Consider the following 19,777-nt stretch of genomic DNA (forward strand, 5'->3'; position numbering starts at 1 on the left):
ATCTTAAAATCCATTCGAAAACTAACTGGCAACCAGTGTAGCGAGGCAAGTATAGTATAGTCGGCCAATAGATCACAAGGTAACACCAGAGTAGAGGCTGTTGCAAAGCTAATAGTAGCATCTCAAAACACCCAAAATCTGAAGAAGTAGGATGCTCAAGCTACTTCTAAGGTTCATGTACCTCGATCTCACCCTTTACCTAGCATCCTCTTGTGACACAACAACCCTTTGCACATCCTCCTTCACTATATTCATCTCTTTTTATTGCACATGTTCAAACCACCATAAGCTTGCTTACGTTGTATCCAAACCATTCATCCAAACCTCAGCTGTTGCTCTGATACACTCACATCAAATCTAATCTATCCTGGTCACTCTCAGTAAAAATCTTAGCATCTTCAGATCTGCTTCCTCCAGCTCTGCCTTATGTCTTTTTCATAGTGCCATCATCTCCAAACCATACATCATAAAAGGGGCTCACTGAGATCTTGTAAACATTTCTTTTCACCCTTGCTGCTTTCCTTTTGTTGCAAATCACCAAATCAGGCACTCTGCCTGTATGATCTTCTCTTCTACTGTGCACTCTGCTGCTTTGGATTTTCCACCTCCAAACACAACAGTATAGAAATCGTCAAACTACCAAAGTGAAAAAGGCTTTTCTGAAGAATCTACTCCATTTCCCAGCGATTCCTGACACTGGTGGTTTGTGGAATAAACAAAATGGGCAGTGTATCAGGAAGTGGAGGGCTAGACTAAACAGTGGTAGGTTAAACAAATCCCTAGCTGGGCAGCTTTCCAGTCCTTCTTTATTGACACTCATGTGGTCATCAATTGCAATTTTTCCTAATAACATTCAGCATTTCACCTTTTTAAAATATTATATAATCGGTCCCATGATGCTTCACAGATGTTCACATGATGTGCCATGGCTGGGCAGCTTTCCAGTCCTTTATTGAGACTCATGTGGTGATCAATTACGATGCCTTCCTAATTACATTTAGCATTTCTCCTCTTTAAATTGTTATGTAATTGGTCACATGATCTTCCACGGGCGCAGCAAGGTTCATAACTTTGCAACAAAAACCTGCTTTCTCTATTTTGATATCAGGTATCATATAAAAGTCTGCTTTTATATGATATCATTGTTAAGTGATGTGCCTGACCAAGAAACACTCAGATCACACTGACTCATTTAAGACTTGTTTATAACCTAGAGTAGTTGCAGATTTCAACTGTAAGAGAAAGAGCAGTGGCACTCTGTCCCATCTTGTGTGTGTGTGTGTGTGTGTGCATGTGACTGTTACAGGCCATACTATTTCTTGCTTTCTGAGAGCTTTATTCTCTTGCTGCTCCAGACATCACAGGCCTCTGACACCCACGGCTGAGGTTGTGTTTTGTCAGATGCTCCCACCAAGTAGCGCCAGAGTGGCAGTCTCCACACCAACACACGAAAATCACAAACCTCTACTGAGATGAAGCAGCCGCGGAGGTTACGAGAGAAGCAGCACAGAAAAATGGAAGGCAAAGCAACAGAGACAAGGGCAAGGCTTTTTAATTAGCATGAGCTGGAAAAAATAACACAAGAGCTATTGAGACAGATGCTCACGAGAAGGATAAAAATGTATAAAATAATTTCCTCTCTTCCAGCAATTCACAAGGCTTCCAGACCAAAACTGCCTTTGCTGTTTTTTCCATTTCTTTGTGGCAGCATTGGTTTATGCTGTGGTTCAGAGACCTTTTCAGTGAGCTGTACGTTTTATTTAAAGACCTGTGAGTGTTTCTGTTCCACATATAAATGCGCGCGCACACACACACACACACACACACACACACACACACACACACACACACACACACACACACACACACACACACACACACACACACACACACACACACTGCAGCAAATGCACTCATATGGAGTCTGTCCGAAGCAAAACAAAAGAAACTTACTTGCGTATGTTCAACTTATAAAAACCAAGCCATGTGTTCGGTGTGGAGGGGCAATCAGTGGATGTTTATGGGATCAATCAGAATGGCAACTACAGCCAATAAGCCAAACACACTCTCTACACACTTGGAGTCAAACAAACATGTTCACATGTACACGCATTCATAGAAAAGTGAAATTTAAGCCAGCTCTCACCACCACACCCTGAGAATGTGCAGCACTACACTCCCTGCCAGAGACCGCATTTAATGAGACTGCAAGGGACCACTAGCTGAAAAGAGTCTACCTTGAGACAACGCATGCACACACATGCGAAAACAAACATTAATTAAGGGCGTACATAATTCCTCCAATGGAAAACTATTCCAGACGGGATGCATATCACTACAGAAACGCTTGCCCACAGAGATGCCGCAAAGTATTCCACTATAGAATCCATTCAGCAGGTGGGTACACATCCTACCAACTAAACTATATAAATAAGAAGCTGCACTCACACATGTGCCTTTAGTTCTTTTTAATGCAATTTCTTTTCCTGCATAAATATATATCTATTTAAACAACAGGCTTCGGTTCCACTTGCACGTCTGTTTATATCTTTGTACTGCAATGCATGCACTTGGTGCATCCCAAAAGGTTGATTCAGCGGGAGAAACGTTTCATCACTCATCCAGGTGACTTCTTCAGTCTCAGCTGACTGCAGGTTTTCCCCAATCTTATAAACAGTACATTTGCACAATGACTGAAACTAGCACCACTGAAGGAACAGCTCCTTGATCATTAAGATGCAAATTCTCATGATCATTAATCAACACCCACTGATCAATGGCCATGAGCACCATTGGCAGAGAGTTGGGAAATGGCTGCAATCACAGCATTTTAAGATGCTGTGAAGATGCTGAAAGATGTACCCTTGGGCTCCCTCCTCGATTCAGAGATGGTTTTTCCCTTTTCACATAAATGGCCTCCTTGACTCCCTGCTCGAACCAGCGTTCCTCCCTGCCCTGGATGTCACTGCCTGTAGGTGCAAATAGTCACTTAGATAGTGACGAAATGTTTCTCCCACTGAAAACGCTACATCCAGATGAATAGAACCAACCCTTTGGGATTTAATTACCTGGATGATTGAGCTTGCATCAAGACATACTTGGCATTTGGCGGTAGCTACAGTATGCGAAAGTGGAGAAGTCTATGCGACAGCAAAAAGGTCGGTTAGTTTGCCCAAACTACCTGCAGTTACTTTCTACAAAAGACAACTTTCCTTTGAAAACAGATCAGAGACGTGAGTTTTGTGGCTCATCCAGAATGTGACAGTATATCCCTGCCACCAGTGTCACACTCTGAATGAGCCGCATACAGTTCTTTGCAGTTTTTAAGTCTTTAGTGTTGCCTCCTAACTTGACATCAATTCCCCCTCCTCCGCTCTCTTTTTCTTCGTCTTTATCCTGTTTTAAATTCCTGTCCCTGAAGTCATCAGAGGTTTGGGCAGACAGCCAGGACAACGAGCAGTGTTTAAATCTGTCTAGTCTCTTCCTGAAGAAGAGATCTGGACCTGCCCTAAAGTCAGACAGACACCAATAAAAATGAAAAAAAAAAAAAAAAAAAAGAGTCGAGAAGTTTCCGGAGTTGACAAATGACGACAACTCAAGAAATGACTCTGAATACAACCAGTATTATTTATGAAGTACATAGAGTTTTTGGATCATTAATATTCATATACCTGCAACTATAGAGCCTCTGATTGTAAAGGAGAGGAAGCATTAAAGATGCCCAAGAATACGCAAAGCAGTACTGCAAAACTACTGTGATGTGTATGCATTTTAATGAGATCATTATGGATCCACTGACACTTGTTAAAAGGTGCATTTTGGCGCATTCTCACTTAACAAACACTCCGGCTGTGAGTGAATGCTTAAAAAAGGGAGTGTTACTACACTTCCGGCAGAAAAAGACGGGTTACTATGTTTCCAGTCACAGCTTCTCCTTTCCCAAAAGACTTGACAATACAGTGAAAGGTTCCAGGCAGACAAAGAAAACTTAAACTGAGCTGTAAATTAGCTTGCAGGACTTATGGTCAGCTTAGCCACGGGGACTGATTTGTGCCAATAAGTCGAAGGCCCGACAGGCCCTCTGCGGGATACTCGTGTCATTTTCTTACCGCACTGCTCTCTCATTTCCTTCTACTTTTATCATATTTTTTTCCTCCCCGTGTGTTTTAATACTGTGGCTTTTGGATCTTCACTCTTATTGCGGTTTATATTTGGCTCCCGCTGATATTTATCATGCCCCAAACACCATCTCTCTCGCTCTCTCTCCTCATTTCCTTGATGAATTGGCAGTCCACTGTAACCTGATCCCTGCCTCCTCCCTGCATACCTGAATAATAACATGAAATGTAGACAGGTCAGTGGGGCTGTGACCTGCTGTGTTCCCTGGGGCGCGACCTCTGTATGACTTCAAGTTATGATCTAAACATAACTCGTGGTGGCACCTTGGAATAAAAGGAGGTCACTGGATTTGCCAGAACACATTGTCAGAAAGCGAAGAAAAGCGTCTGTACCGTGTGGTATTTTTAGCCGTAATGTCCCCAAAAATAACCATCTGTTTTCGGCATCATCCTGCAGCTTTCATTTGATCATTTATGCTTCTTAACACAAAGCACAAGAATGACATCACCATGTGCCTGGCTGACCATTTATCTCATTACGTCACTGTTTTGATAATGATGCTTTTAACTGATTTCTTCTCCCAGACTGACAAATGACTCCTTTGTGTCTTTTAGCTCTTCCTGTGCTGTGACCCAGAGTGTCTCCTCAGCTCCGGCCAGGATAAACTCTAACCTCTGTGACATCACGGTTAGTGCTATGTTCTCATCAGCTGTTATAAAGATATTATATGAAGATATACTAAGATCAAGGTTTTTTGGTGTGGCCTATATTTGACCTCATGTTAAAGAAAACTCATTAGTGGCAAAAACAAGCTGCTGAAATGCTGCACAGCCGTGTTTCTGTTATCCTGGTGAATATAAGTCCAATACTCACTCTCCTTTAACTCTGTATTGGACTTATAGGGGGAAATCTAGGTCTTAAGGTGCTAAAAGCTTGACTGAGTTAGTCTAGGTAGACAATTGGTACATTGATGGGCAAGCAAAACAAAACATAAAAAACCCCCAAACCCAGCAATTCAGTCCAAACCTTACTGATTACAGAAGCATTAAGCTGAAAACACATAACACACTCATGTAAGTCCACTGGGGGCCACCTTGCACTGTCGTATTGCACTTACAATATCCCCCATTTTGTTGTTTATGTCTGAGGACGTGCTATAAATATACAAACAGGTGAAGAAAAAGATTTCTTCTTAATCTACACTTTTAAGCCTATAATCTTAGCTCTGTTCTCCTCATCGCATAGCAACAAAGCTGCAAAGCTGCACTCCTACTCCGACATTTTTTTCCCATTTAAAGTAAAAGGCTGTTGTCATCAACTCTTCGTGAACCACAGATTTAACTCCTCGCAGTTTTTCCCCCCTCCGCCTGTATCTTTCCATCAGCATTTTTAGCCGAACACTTACTGAAGTAATTGTCCACAACTGTCAGATTCAATTGATTTAATTTACAAGGACTTATTGGAACACACAATAAAAACAATGAAAACCATCATCATTACTGGCTTTTATTCAACATTTATTCTTTTTTACCCCAGCTATTTAATAACCATGACGGTTTTATTGCCCTCCCTGCAATCTAATAGTCCTCTCATTGTTCAGAAGCCATGTGGCCTTGGGCTAGTGGGGAGAGCGGTGGGCAGATTTAAAGATGGATCTGGTTGATGAGCGCTGGTAATATAATCTTCTGACGTGCGTCTGTGAAAATGTCACTATGGCCTGGAGCGGCACTGTGTGTACTCAACCTCACAGGTAGTAACTGACAACTCTGGGCGTAATTCAAAAGCACATTTTTAGATATACATGTTTATTTTTCCAACTTAGGGCTGCGGTGTAAAATTTAACAGCATCATCAAAAAAAAATGCTATGTGATTTATTAGCAAATGTATGAAATCTTTTACGATACTGTATTTTTCTCCGCGTGTCAAATTCTCATAGAGCATTGTGCTTGGAGCAGTTCTCCATCCTTCAAAAACACTCTGCAGACAAAAAACAACAAAAACTAGGGTACATGCCGGCTAAATGTGTTGCTGCCCTTGACAAATGGCGAGACATTTGGGTTAGCCTCAGAGAATATAAGAATGACAACCTTTAATCGATCTGCGCTTTCTCCTGCAAACATGTGCAGTGAAGCGAATGCTCAGAATAGATAAGCTGACTTGTCCTGAATAAAACACATTCGCCACCTTGTTCTGACCGAAACTTTCACCTCTCTTTCCAGAGTTTTGTCAGGGTTTACTTTAACGGGGCGCTTACATCAACTTTTGACTTCAGCCATAATATAACCTTTGTTAGGCACACCTGTTTAATTACACCTGCTCATTAACGCAAAAATCTAATCAGCCAATCAGAAGGCAGGAACTCGGTGCATTTAGACAACCTGGTGAAGTACAAACTGATTTAAGCGACTTTGAACGTGTCATAGTTGTTGGTGCTGGTCTGAGTATTTTAGAAACATCTGATCTGATTTTCTCTCAGCCTTCATCCATAGAGCAGCAGTTCTCTGACTGAACATGTCTTGCTGATGTCAGGTCAGAGGAGGAGGAGAATGATCAAGACTGCTTTGAGGAAGGCAAATCAGTACCTCAACCACAACCAAGATATGTAGGAGAGTGCCTCTGAACATACAACAAATTTAACTTTGAAGCACAAGACCACACCGGGTGCTGCACCTACAGCTAAGAACAGTAAAATGTCAAAACAATCCCCAAGGGACCCTGCAATTCGCCTAGTAGGATGGGAAACTGGTCCCGGGCCCAGTCTGGTGTGAACAGATGGTTTGGATCCATCCTGCCTTGTATCAATTGCTCAAGCTGCTTTTGATTGGTGGTGATGTTGGTGTAATGGTATGACCATCAGGGTGCCCATCTTCTGATGGCTGCTTTCATAAGGATCTGTCACAAAGCTCCAAACAAACTGGTTTCTTGAACATGTCAGTGAGTTCATTCTACTTAGATCTTATCCCAGTAGAGCACCTTTGGGATGTGGTGGAACGGGAGATTCACATCGTGGATGTACAGCTGACAAATATGCAGCAGCTGTGTGATGCTATCATATCAACATGTAATGGACCAAAATCTGAGGCATGTTTCCACCACCTTGTTGAATCAATGCCACAAAGAATTAAGGCAGATTAGAAGTAATGTATGAGTAAAGAAGTATCTGGTGAGTGTTTCCATTTTGCTGTCTCTCAGTTCGATTACTGTGTCGTTTGTCATATGGCAAGCTGAACTTTGAAAATAATGCCCAGTTTTAATCCAACAGACAAAGGAAAGTGCAGAGTTTGAAACTATATAGTCCTGAAACTGGGGTCTCTGGGTATAAAAGAAATACTAGACGCAGTCAAGTGTGCACTCAGTGGCTCACGCAATGTCAAGTGTTGTGATGTACTGCTATTGTCCCATGAGACACAGGACAGTCAGCTCAGTTTGAAGGAACAGGTCAGAGTACATTGTGTGTGGGTGTTAGTAAGTGGATGGTTTGTGTCTTTGTGTGTGCTGCTTGAAAAAAGAAATCTAAAACAAAATTGTACAAAAGCAAGACAGTTTTTCTCTTATGCTGCCTTGACTGAATCTTATATGTTATTTTGAGGAAATTATAGGGCATACTGACCTCAGATGAAAAATGATTTAGGAGAGTGGCTTGATGCAAATGTTTTGAAATAGACATGACAGATTTCAATATCTGAAATACAACATTATGAAAAAAATCAGATTTAGATGACAAGATTTGCATTTTGTTTTAGGGGTAAAAAACTTTAAAAGAAGGCAAAGACGTTTAAAAACAGTAAAAGGATAAGTATGTTTGAGCATTTACATCAATATGTTCAGTTTCATGGGAACTCCAAGTGATCTGTATGAGAATCATGATTTTATTAAAAGCGTGAGAACATCGCTGCTGTTCTTTTCTATACGGGAAAACAGGAGATCTTATGAAAAAAAACGAACATCTTGAGCTTAAGAAATTTGTGTGATCACAGCTTTTGAATATGGCGTACTGAATATGTGCTACAACACATTCAGTACTGCCATGAAAAAGGTACTTGCTGAAAAGAGTGATAGTGGTTTACTTCAAAATAGATATCAATACGTTTGTTTGCCTAACAATCACCATATGCATTATTAAAGCAATCGCATAGTTTATCAAAGGTATTACGTGTGATGTTCGTTAACCAGGCAGAGTCGAGTAAAATATGTGGGTGGTTATTCCCGCTCTGATCATTATTATTTCAAGGCTGTCCTGATGTCAGACTGAATCACTGAACCCTCTTTGATCTAGGCTCTCTGAAGCAGCCCATATGGCTTAACATTCAGGCCGTGTATTTACCTTTCTAACTGAGTTGAAAAATGTCCTCATTAATAACAGTGGATTGTTTTGTCTCTGAGCTGTCTGCCTGGGCTTGGCTGGCTGCTGGTTGCCGAGAAGAGTGTAGTGCATCCACCCAGAGTAGGCCGCAACAGTACACTGGTAGCACATTTAGCAGCGCTGTTAATCTGAATATCAGACGCAAACATTCAGCTTGCATAAGTAGCAGCATGAAAGCAGCTTATATTTTGAAAGAGAAGGAGTGAGTGGGATTGAAACGGTGATCGTGCATTCGCATGCAACTTCTCGTGTGCGTGCATGAATGCGTCCATATGTGTGCGTTTGGATTTGCCTCAAACATGTGTATCGGTATCCGCGCACAGCTGAGGGAAGGGGAGATTTGTCGGCTTGAATTTCACCGGTTGAACTTTGGAGTCTGATACGTTTGGGTGAGTGAGGTAAATCACATAGAGGGGTGACTGCTGTCGGGAAGGTGACACTTTGAACAGCACCAAGGTTCATGAAGGGAATTCAAAAGGCATGCGGACTGCTCTTTCTCAGTTGTACATAATCAAATCATTTGTATCTTTTTGGTAAATCATCGTCCTCTAATGTATGCTCTGTAATCTCTTCTGAATCAGTGTGAAACCTCCTGTCTAATCTCCTGGACCTATGATTCATTGACTTACTGCTCACTGCAAGGCAGCTTTTTATTATCAGATTTTTTTTCTTCACTGCATGTTGCAATGGGAGGCTTAATGTGTCTTACTTTGATTAAAGTGTATTTATATCAGCGTGGAATTGAGAGAGACTGAATATGAATTTCAATACAGAGAACCGGCATCTGATCTGTGATCTGCAGCTGCATGCCACAGTGGGATGTAGGCTTAATGCAGCGGGAGGTGCTGGCTTATGAGTTTGCCACGTGGATGTGTTGTCCTCAAGCCACACCATTCACTTTTTTGTATTCATTAAGCTAATATGCGGTGGCCTTCAACTCTCACACACACCCAACCTCTGAAGTTAAGTGTCATTGAGTGTCAATAGACACTGGCATTATTGTCTTTTTCAGGCATGAAAAATTCTGAGCATGTTTCATAAACTTCAGTGTCATTAGTCCCGCTGTGTTTAGATATAATTAATTTGAAATCTGATAGCATGTGACAGCTATTCACCATTTGCATTTACTAAACAGCTTCTATAAATCAGACACATTATAAAGAATAGCGATAGATTTTGTTTTTTGCATGCTAAAATCAGCAACATAAAAGATGGATGGCGCCAGGGTGCCATCACCCATCAATTTTCGACTCTACTTTTTGAAGATCCAACATTAGTATTAGTTTTATTAAGCAACAATTTATCTTGGATGCTAATTTATCAGCTAACACTCATTAGCTAGCCAAGCTAATAAGGGTTAGCTGATAAATTAGCATTAGTTTATTAAGCAAGAATTTATCTTGGATGCTAATTTATCAGCTAACGCTTATTAGCTAGCCAAGCTGATAAGGGTTAGCTGATAAATTAGCATTAGTTTATTAAGCAAGAATTTACCTTGGACACAAAGGTGGAGTGTTAATTTATCAACTAATGCTTGTTAGCTTGGTTAGCTACCTACATTTATAAATTGTATGGGTGCACATACACATATCAGATAATTAGTGCCTATAGCACCAGCTAATTTCTCTATAAGACACTTGCCAAGCACAAACAGGTTTGCTTCAGGTCAAACAAACCAATGTCAGTATACATTTTGTATTTAAAACAACATGTAATAAGGCAGGAGTTTAACAATGATCTCAGCTCCGTTAGAACTTTTGGATCTCTTTGCTTGTGGTCTTGGCCTTTGGTAATGATTTCCAACTGTTATCCATCACTCGGTCACTCATAGATATTTCCACTCAGTGTGATGTTATAAAGTAATTGCCAGTGTGGCTGATCTTCTGACTTGTTTTCTTCAAAACTAGTAGGTGCTATTTGGATTCAAACTGAACGCCTTTTCCAGAATCTGCACTGATTGTTTGACTATAAATGCTATTATACACTGGCTTCAACAGTACTGCTGATGGCTGCATTGTCTGCCAATAGCACTTGCCAGCTGTACCCCTGCCCAGTGCATTACGTGCAGTGAACATTTAGTTCACTGCTGACAGAAAACAATAAATGCAAATCTTTTCAGCACAATCGTGCACAAGGCGGCTATTTAGTTCAAGAAAAATGCTGTTTCTCTATAAAGGAACGCAAAACTGAGTGTGAAATAAAACGATGATCTTGTACATCAAAGTCATGTTTTGCATCCACTCCAAACTTCTGAAAACTGCAGACACTATGGCTCTGTGTCCTTATGTGCTCTTGATTAACTTTAAGCAGCATTTACATTTTAAACAGACACACATCATAACTGGGCATTTGCTGAAATGACTGATAGTGGTTTTCTTGGACAAGCTCATTTCAAGGAGGATGGCAACTTTACTGCAGTCAGCTTGGATTAACAGCAGCTACAATGAATCACAGCAAAAATGTCAAAGCATATCTAAACCACTCTCAAAACTGCTTAAACCACTCCTGCAGCACACTATCCATCAGCAGCTCCTTCCGATGGTACAGCATGGAAATAATGCATTTAGATGTGCTACACACAAATTATGATCAATGGGAGGAACCAATAGCTGAGAATTAGTTAAATAAAATATCAGTTTAAGAAGTTGCTGTGAAAAGTTTAGATAAGTTTTGAATTTCTGGTTTGTGTAATTTATTATACCTGATATTAATCCCTCCCTTTAAGAAAAAAAACTAATGAGTGAAAAGGAAAAGAGGGCCTGTAGATAATGCTGGCATTCATTTGTTGCACACGTTATACAATCTGTTTACTGCCTCTTTGTGAATGTTAATATAAATGAACTGATGGCAGGAACAGCTGTAGTTACTTAGCAATGAGAAGCGAGCTCCTGCAGTCACTTACAGGCCTGTTTTCATTCTTGTTGGACATTCAGTAGATACTGTGTCGGTAGCCATTATAGACAGCTGAATGGAAACGCATTCCACCAGAAGGATTTAGTGCTGCGAAATATCCCAGTGTTGATATGAGTGAATAAAAAGATTAACTGTTCTAAATAAATAGATGGATAATCAGTTAAACTTGATGCAGTGCTGCATGTGGGGCACGCTTTATTTAACCCAGCAGTCTCCAACCTTTTTTGCGCCACGGACCGGTTTATGCCCAACAATATTTTCACAGACCGGCCTTTAAGGTGTCGCGGATAAATACAACAAAATAAAACTAGTACCGGTACCGAAAAAAGAAGATTTATTTATAACACACGTGAAAAGACTCAGGAAAACCGAGTTAACGATAAAAACGATAACAAAATAACGCTGAAAACCGATAAAAACCCTGAAAACCATACATTTCACACCTGAGCCTCAACTCTTGCGGCCCGGTACCAAATGACTCATGGACCGGTTGGGGACCGCTGATTTAACCCATTCCAAATTAGCATCCTTCTGTACGATCACCCACAGAGCTGGATGGTTTGCAGGCAACTGCATCAATATGTAAACCAACACTTCATACACTTTCTTTTGTTTTGTACTTTAAGCACTCAGATAGCAGTTTAAGACGCTGCTCATGTTAGTATTTCATCTGTACGACCATGTGTGTTTATTCCCACGGTACAGTGGAAGTGAAAAGGAGGACGTCTGTTGCAGTGAAACTGCCATAAAAAAAGCAGAGCTCCAGACACAACATGTCTATGTCGAGCACCCTTGAATGACCCGGTACACAATGAGCCACAAGTGTGTGTGCGTGGAGCTTGCCCGAGTCTGTACAGTCACTTTATGTGTGGGTGTTCCTGAAATGGGACTTTATTGGTGTCCCTTGGGTACCCATTGGTTTCCTTTGTCTGATCCTTAAGACCCCATGGGACCTCAGAAGCTTTAGAGTTTACGGTCTCCTATACTTGCACACATACACAGACTCGCCTGTATAGCGCTGCCATCCACCTCTCGCCCGCCTAATAGACACTACATAAAAGGAATCCCAGTGGGGCCTAAGTGGGCCTCACTATTCATTCACTCCGCGTCTGACATCAATAAAATGACCTGCAACCACTCAAACACACCTTTCTGTCACTTCCAATTTCCTGCTTCCTTACCGATGGAACACAGATGACTATATCAAGACCGCTGCTCTCTGTAGCTTACAAAATATGAGTGAAAGTGCCTGAATTTCAGTTATTTCTTTGTCCATTTTACCTGCAAAATACAGCAAAGGATATTGTGATATTAGGACAACAAGTAGTATAAAAGTGAGATCTTAAACCCAAGAGTTATAGGTATAGATAAACCATGGCGTCCCACATCAGATGGTACAAACAGTATTGCCACAGGAAGTAATACATTTGCTTGTTAAACGAGTGAAACCAAAATGCAAATAAGGGAATGCACTTTTGTAAGGGGGAAATAAATCCGTTTAAGCTATTAGGTAGGGCTGTTCAATATAACGATATATATCGGATGATGATATAAAAACGTCTATCATTTCATTTTACACTATCGTTTGGTGTCGTAAAACAAACTGTTTACGGCAATATTTTTTCATCGTTTTGATGGTCACTGTAGTGGCACCTGTTTTTATGCGTTGTCGTTAGCAACAACGACGGTAAAACCGTCACATGTCCGCTTATTTATTTTCCACATAAACCTTTCACAATAAAGCTCAAGATCCTGTTGAGACTTTTCAAAATAAACTGAATCACGTAAAAGAGAATGCAGAGTGTTTACGGCCGTCAGGTGCTAAAAAAATAAACCTTAGACTCAAATGTTACAACAGGCTTTTCCCCGCAGCACGCCATGTAATAAATACTCACAACTTTACAACTTATGTCTAAAAATGTATAGTTTCATGCATCGGTTTAAACCAGGGGTGTCAAACTCCAGGCCTCGAGGGCCGGTGTCCTGCAGGTTTTAGATCTCACCCAGGGTCAACACACCTGAATCAAAGGATTAGTTCATTAACAGGCTTCTGGAGAAGTTCAAGACATGTTGAGGAGGTAATTTAGCCATTTAAATCAGCTGTGTTGGATCAAGGACACATCTAAAACCTGCAGGACACCGGCCCTCGAGGCCTGGAGTTCGACACCTGTGGTTTAAACACTCGAGTCCAGGTACATGAGGCCCAGCTGGAAACACTTCATGCAAGTCGAGCTGCCCGAGATTCACAGAATTTTCAGAAAATGTAAAATTTTTGTGATTTATATCGTTATCGGACGATAGATGTCTTATACTGGGATATGAGATTTTGGTCATATCGCACAGCCCTACTATTGGGTAAAGGTGAAGGGCCAAAAGATGCCAAGTGAAATGCCTGAAAAAAGTTCAACTGGTCCTTTTTGATCAGTCTGTGCTTTTTATTTAGCTTTTTATTTTATTTTTTAAAGGCTGGTTAATTTCAGTTACCTCCTTTTTATGAACTATAAACTTACATGAGAGCATATGTGAGGCTGATTTCGCATTAGTCGCTTGAAACCCGATCACTTGAGAGCCAATATGACGGCATCTGGCATTTTCCACACTGGCCTGACAGAGCAGGTAGATTCGATTTAGCAGCTTTTCCTTCTGGATGATCAAAAGTTACTAGTGAGAACAGATGGGAACAGGAAGAGGAGACTCCAATAAATCCGTTTAAATAGACTGCGTTTTTGGGGGGATTCATGCAAGTAGGCAGCGAGCGCCTCAGCTGCCACCTGCCTTGATGGGGCTTCTTATTAAGGACTTGGCTCAGTTTGGCAGGTGCACTGAAGAAACAGACAGAGGGCTAAATAATAGTGAAAGGTGTTTGTCTTCTCTCCCACCCACCCCCCTTTTGGAGCATAGCTAAAATTCATAACAGGAATCCCATTATGTTATCAGTGTTGTATAACGTCGACAACGCCATTCCTGTGACAGGTGTGTAATCTCACCAAAAGTGTTTTGACAGTCCATCAAACCACAAACGCCAGCTAGAGCCTGATCCTTTCGGCTTCATTTTGAATGTCATTCTGTTTTGATTTTAATCTGGTATATGAAAGCCCCGCCTGCACCGCCGCCACACACCAACGTGCAAACACCCAACATTCAAAAGCACACAAACACTCATATCCCTCCTACCCCGCCGTCACAGAGGCTCTGTCTCCCTCCCACCAAGCATTCTCCTCCTGGAGATTTTATTGCTATCCTCACCTGGCAGGGCGACATCATGATCTATTTTCAGGGAAGACAGAAAAAATGGCGGCGCGGCAGTAGCACGCAGCGGCCACTCCGGAGCCAAAACTGGTGCTGCATTGTTTATTGTTTACGTTTTTGTGTGTAGCGTGCTTATTTTGCACTATGTATGGATAACGTCGCAACTGGTGTCGGTGTTCGTGCATACAACAGCCAGACACTTTTCAACCTAAATAACCTAGTTGACGACATCCAGGAGGGGCTGCGGGAAACGCTGCGTGAACTCGGCTTGCTCCGCGAACCAGGCCTCGAAGCCTCGGCGTTGCCTGATGCCGGCGGACGGAGGTGGAGACATCGGAAGCGTTGCGCGAGGAAGCGGAAGCGCGGCAAGCGGGCGGGAGTCTGTGCTAGGCTAAAAACAAACCCTAGCCGGCCGGCTCTACCGTCCATCATCTTATCCAACGTCTGCTCCCTGGATAACAAACTGGATTACATCCGACTCCAGCAGGCCACACAGCGTGAGATTAGAGACTGCTGTGTCTTTGTTTTCACGGAAACATGGCTCAGCGAAAGAGTACCGGACGCCGCTATTCAGCTAAACGGGCTGGCCTCGTTTCGCGCCGACAGAAATGCAGCTCTGTGCGGTAAGACTCGCGGTGGCGGCTTGTGTGTTTACATCAACGAGAAATGGTGCAAGAACTCTGTGCTAGTCTCTAGTTATTGCTCATCGCTGGTGGAGTTTGTGACTGTTAGATGCAGACCTTTTTACTTACCACGGGAATTCACCACTGTTTTCATTATCGGAGTGTACATTCCACCTAGCGCTAATGCTAAGGAAGCGCTATGGGAATTGTATACAAAGATCAGTGAACTGCAAAATACACACCCGGATGGACTGTTTATTGTTGCTGGGGACTTCAACCATGCAAATCTCAAGTCAGTGCTTCCTAGATTCCATCAGTATGTGGACTTTGCAACGAGGGGAGAAAACACGCTGGATCTTGTTTACACAAACATCCCCGGCGCATATCGGGCAGAGCCCCGCCCCCACCTCGGCTACTCAGACCACATCTCTGTTATGCTAATTCCAGCATACAGACCACTCGTCAGGCGATCAAAACCGGTTCTGAAGCAGGTGAAAACCTGGCCAGCAGGAGCCATCTCTGCTCTTCAGGACTGTTTTGAGAGCACTGACTGGAACATGTTTAGAGAGGCTGCAACTTACGGCGACTTCACTGACTTGGAGGAGTACACATCATCAGTGTCCAGCTATATCAACAAGTGCACCGATGACGTCACTGTCTCCAAGATCATCATCTCACGACCCAACCAGAAACCGTGGATTACTGCGGAAGTGCGTGCACTTCTAAGGACCCGAGACTCTGCCTTCAAAGAGGGAGATAAGGTGGCGCTTAGAAGAGCGAGGGCTGAACTTTCTCGGGCCATCAGAGAGGCGAAGCGCGCACACGCCCAGAGAATCCACAACCACTTTAAGGACAGCGGCGACACACGACGCATGTGGCAGGGCTTACAAGCCATCGCTAACTACAGGACGACACCACCTGCCTGTGACAGTGACGGCTCCCTCCCAGATGTGCTTAACAACTTCTATGCTCGGTTCGACAGGCAGAACGACGTGGCGGCGAGGAAGACCACCCCTCCTCCGAACGACCAGGTCCTGTGTCTCACTACAGCTGAGGTGAGGAAAACTCTACGCAGAGTCAATCCACGTAAAGCTGCTGGACCAGACAACATCCCAGGCAGAGTGCTCAGAGAATGTGCTGATCAGCTGGCAAATGTTCTCACCGACATCTTCAACATCTCTCTGAGCAGTGCCGTTGTCCCCACGTGCTTCAAGGCCACCACCATCGTCCCCGTGCCCAAGAAGTCTTCTGTGTCCTGTCTCAATGACTACCGCCCTATCGCACTTACACCCACCATCATGAAGTGCTTCGAACGGCTCGTCATGAGACACATCAAGACCCTGCTGCCCCCCTCACTGGACCCAATGCAATTTGCATACCGCCATAACCGCTCAACGGACGACGCCATCTCCACTGCACTCCATCTTGCCCTGACACACTTGGACAAGAAGGACTCACACGTCCGAATGCTGTACATAGATTTCAGCTCAGCATTTAACACGATCATCCCCCAACAACTGATCGGAAAGCTGAGCCTGTTAGGCCTGAACACCTCCCTCTGCAACTGGATCCTGGACTTTCTGACCGGAAGGCCTCAGTCAGTACGGATCGGGAACTGCACCTCCAGCACCACCACACTGAGCACTGGGGCCCCACAAGGCTGTGTGCTCAGTCCTCTGCTGTTCACACTGCTGACTCATGACTGTGTAGCAACACACAGTTCAAATCACATCATTAAATTCGCTGATGACACGACCGTGGTGGGTCTCATTAGCAAGAACGACGAGTCAGCGTACAGAGAGGAAGTGCAGAGACTAACGGACTGGTGTAAGGACAACAACCTGTCTCTGAATGTTGACAAGACAAAAGAGATGGTTGTTGACTTTAGGAGGACACGAGGCGACCACTCACCGCTGAGCATCAACGGCTCCTCTGTGGAGATCGTTGACAGCACCAAATTCCTGGGCGTACACCTGGAGAAGGACCTCGGCTGGTCCCTCAACACCAGCTCCCTGCACAAGAAAGCCCAACAGCGTCTCTTCTTTCTGAGAAGACTGAGAAAGGCCCGGCTTCCACCACCGATCCTGACCACCTTCTATAGAGGAACTATTGAGAGCATCCTGAGCGGCTGCATCACTGTCTGGTTTGGGAGCTGTGCCATATCAGACCGCAAGACCCTACAGCGGATAGTGGGAACAGCAGAGAAGATCATCGGGGTCTCTCTACCCTCTATTGAGGACATCTACACCACACGCTGCATTCGCAAAGCCACCAGCATTGTGGCTGATCGGACACACCCCTCTCACACACTCTTTACACTCCTGCCATCTGGAAAAAGGTACCGAAGCATTCGGGCACGCACATCCAGACTGTGCAACAGCTTTTTTCCACAAGCCATCCGTCTCCTCAGCAAAAAGGGACTGACTGATAAACACGCACACACACACATACACTAACATTATCACTCAGCTTAACTCAAATACCTCAAAACATTGAGACTGGACTGACTAACCAACACAAAGCGCAAACACACTGACCTACACCACCAAACCATCGCACACACCAACCTGTAAATGCTCTTTTGCACACACAGCAAATTCAAAAGTGTTAAATTTTTTGGTGTTAATAGTCTCCTTGCAAAAGTAGAGTTAATTTTACTCTAAGCAGAGTCACATTCTTTTAATGTAACTCTGAGGTGTAAAATGATAGTAGTTAAAATCGAGTGTTAAAAATGAGTGTTTCTCTGTCAAATCTGGAGGTGTTACAATGGAAACATTAACTCCTGACCTCTTAACTCTGAACTCCTACAGGGGCTATGACACCAACAGAGTAAATTCACAGACTCCGCCCCCAGCACGGCTCCAATCGAAGCTGAAGTGAAGCCGTTTCAGAACATTTGCTCTACATATTTGAGTTGTTTGCCATGCTTGGTAAGTCATTTTTTCAAAGATTGTTTCAATTGTTATTATGAGCTTTTACTTCTGTGGCTCTTTGGAGTTGAGACAAAGCTGTGTGAAAGGCATTAGCCATGTTGCTCGCTGATAGCATAACATTCTGTTTTAGCTAGCTGAAAGGTATTGTTTGCGGGCAAATACCACAGCCTTGAAAAAAAGCTTGCATGTGAATTTTCAGTCAAACTTTTGGTCAAATACACCTAAAACAATGTCTAGAATGTGAAATGTTGGTATAATGGTGCTACTTGAAGCCTGAAAACGATCGCCCATAAAAATAAAAACACGAGCAAACAGCAGTAGCTGACGTCCTGACTGGATTCTACGTTAGCATAGATCCCTCCAGAGTTTTGTGCACACGGTTTAGGTAAAAATGAAAAAGGTTGAGGTTTTACATTTAGTTCAGTATTACCTGTTGCCTGCGTCCTTGTCTTTTGGGAAAATACTTTACACAAGTAATGGCTCAAAGAGGATTCCTTTTTTTTTTTTTTTTTTTTTTTTTTAACTGTGCTGCAATTGTTTACTGGATTATTTGTGCCATTAATTAGTGTCAACTAATTTTTATTCGATCTCCGCACAGGATATGCTTGTGAAGATGGAATATGGGGGAGAGCAGAAGTGCGTTGAAGTTCCACAAAGGGATGAATGAAGGACATGCATATTGTATTGAAGAAATAAGTGATGAGATGCTGTTATTTGCATTTACCATGTCAGACCTTTTGATAAACAAAATTCTAATGAAAGTGAGAACATGTATACTGTTACGTCTTTCAGAAAATGTTTTGAAATTGTGGTGCACAGTTCAGAATAAATGTTTTTCAAAAACCATTGCATCTTTTTAGTAAATGTTTATTTCCAAAAGAAATTTCTAGAAGTTCAGAACAGTAAAATTCCCGCTTTTTAGAATGAATTAGAAGATAACTCTTACGTAGTTAAACTAAAATACTCTTTGAGAGTTAATATATAAACTCTTAACACCAAGTGTTAAATTATCAACTCCAGACAGATTTGGTGTTTAACACTAAATCAGAGTTAACGTACCAACTCTCCAAAAAGAGTTAAATTAACACTTTCTGGTGTGGACCCATATAGACACTTTAATAGTGTTGAAATCAAATCCGACAGTGTTAATTTGGACATGATGGATTTGCTGTGCAATATTATTACTAGATATATTATATATTATTATTTTTTTTGCACTAACTTGTCTTGTAGCACCTTGGTTCCTGGAGGAACGTTGTTTCGCCTCACTGTGTACTTTTAAACTGTATATGGTTGAAGTGACAATAAAGTTGAACTTGAACTTGAACTTGAGTATTTGTCCATCTCCTAGAGAAGTAATCACCTTAGCTCTGCCGTAGCAAACACTGCTGTCAGATGAATGACATTGAAGCTGTAACAAGAATCTGCAATGGCTATTCAACAGCTGAAGCAGGAGCCTCCGCTGCTTTAGCTTTGGAGATTGCATTCAGAAATGGTCACATACATCTCATTAAAGAGTTCTCAAACGGAACAACAACCCTGTATTTACAATGTCGAATGCACCGGGCTGCAGCTT

The 19,777-nt window shown here is 42.5% G+C and overlaps 1 protein-coding gene across 3 annotated transcripts in view; it reads left to right on the forward strand.

Annotated features, from left to right (window-relative positions):
* LOC146682776 (putative RNA-directed DNA polymerase from transposon X-element) overlaps window positions 1-19,514 on the forward strand; it is a 32,137-nt gene extending 12,623 nt beyond the window's left edge. For 2 of the 3 annotated variants that reach the window (XR_014917520.1, XR_014917521.1), the window contains 3 exons: window positions 4,734-4,806; window positions 18,079-18,198; window positions 18,800-19,514. Coding sequence is in view for 1 of the 3 variants with exons in the window: in XM_085446205.1 (XP_085302331.1) it covers window positions 14,794-17,724 (2,931 nt within the window). In the remaining 2 variants the exon portion in view is untranslated. Of the gene's footprint in view, window positions 1-4,733; window positions 4,807-14,669; window positions 18,199-18,799 lie in introns of those variants that run through there. The other variant, XM_085446205.1, reaches the window with a different exon arrangement.
* The last annotated feature ends 263 nt before the right edge of the window (window positions 19,515-19,777 follow it).

The sequence above is a fragment of the Copadichromis virginalis genome, linkage group LG22 (assembly GCF_057382275.1).
Source record: "Copadichromis virginalis isolate Kocher_CV1m ecotype Utaka linkage group LG22, C_Virginalis_male_GT1.1, whole genome shotgun sequence".
In the NCBI taxonomy this organism is placed as follows: Eukaryota; Metazoa; Chordata; class Actinopteri; order Cichliformes; family Cichlidae; genus Copadichromis; species Copadichromis virginalis.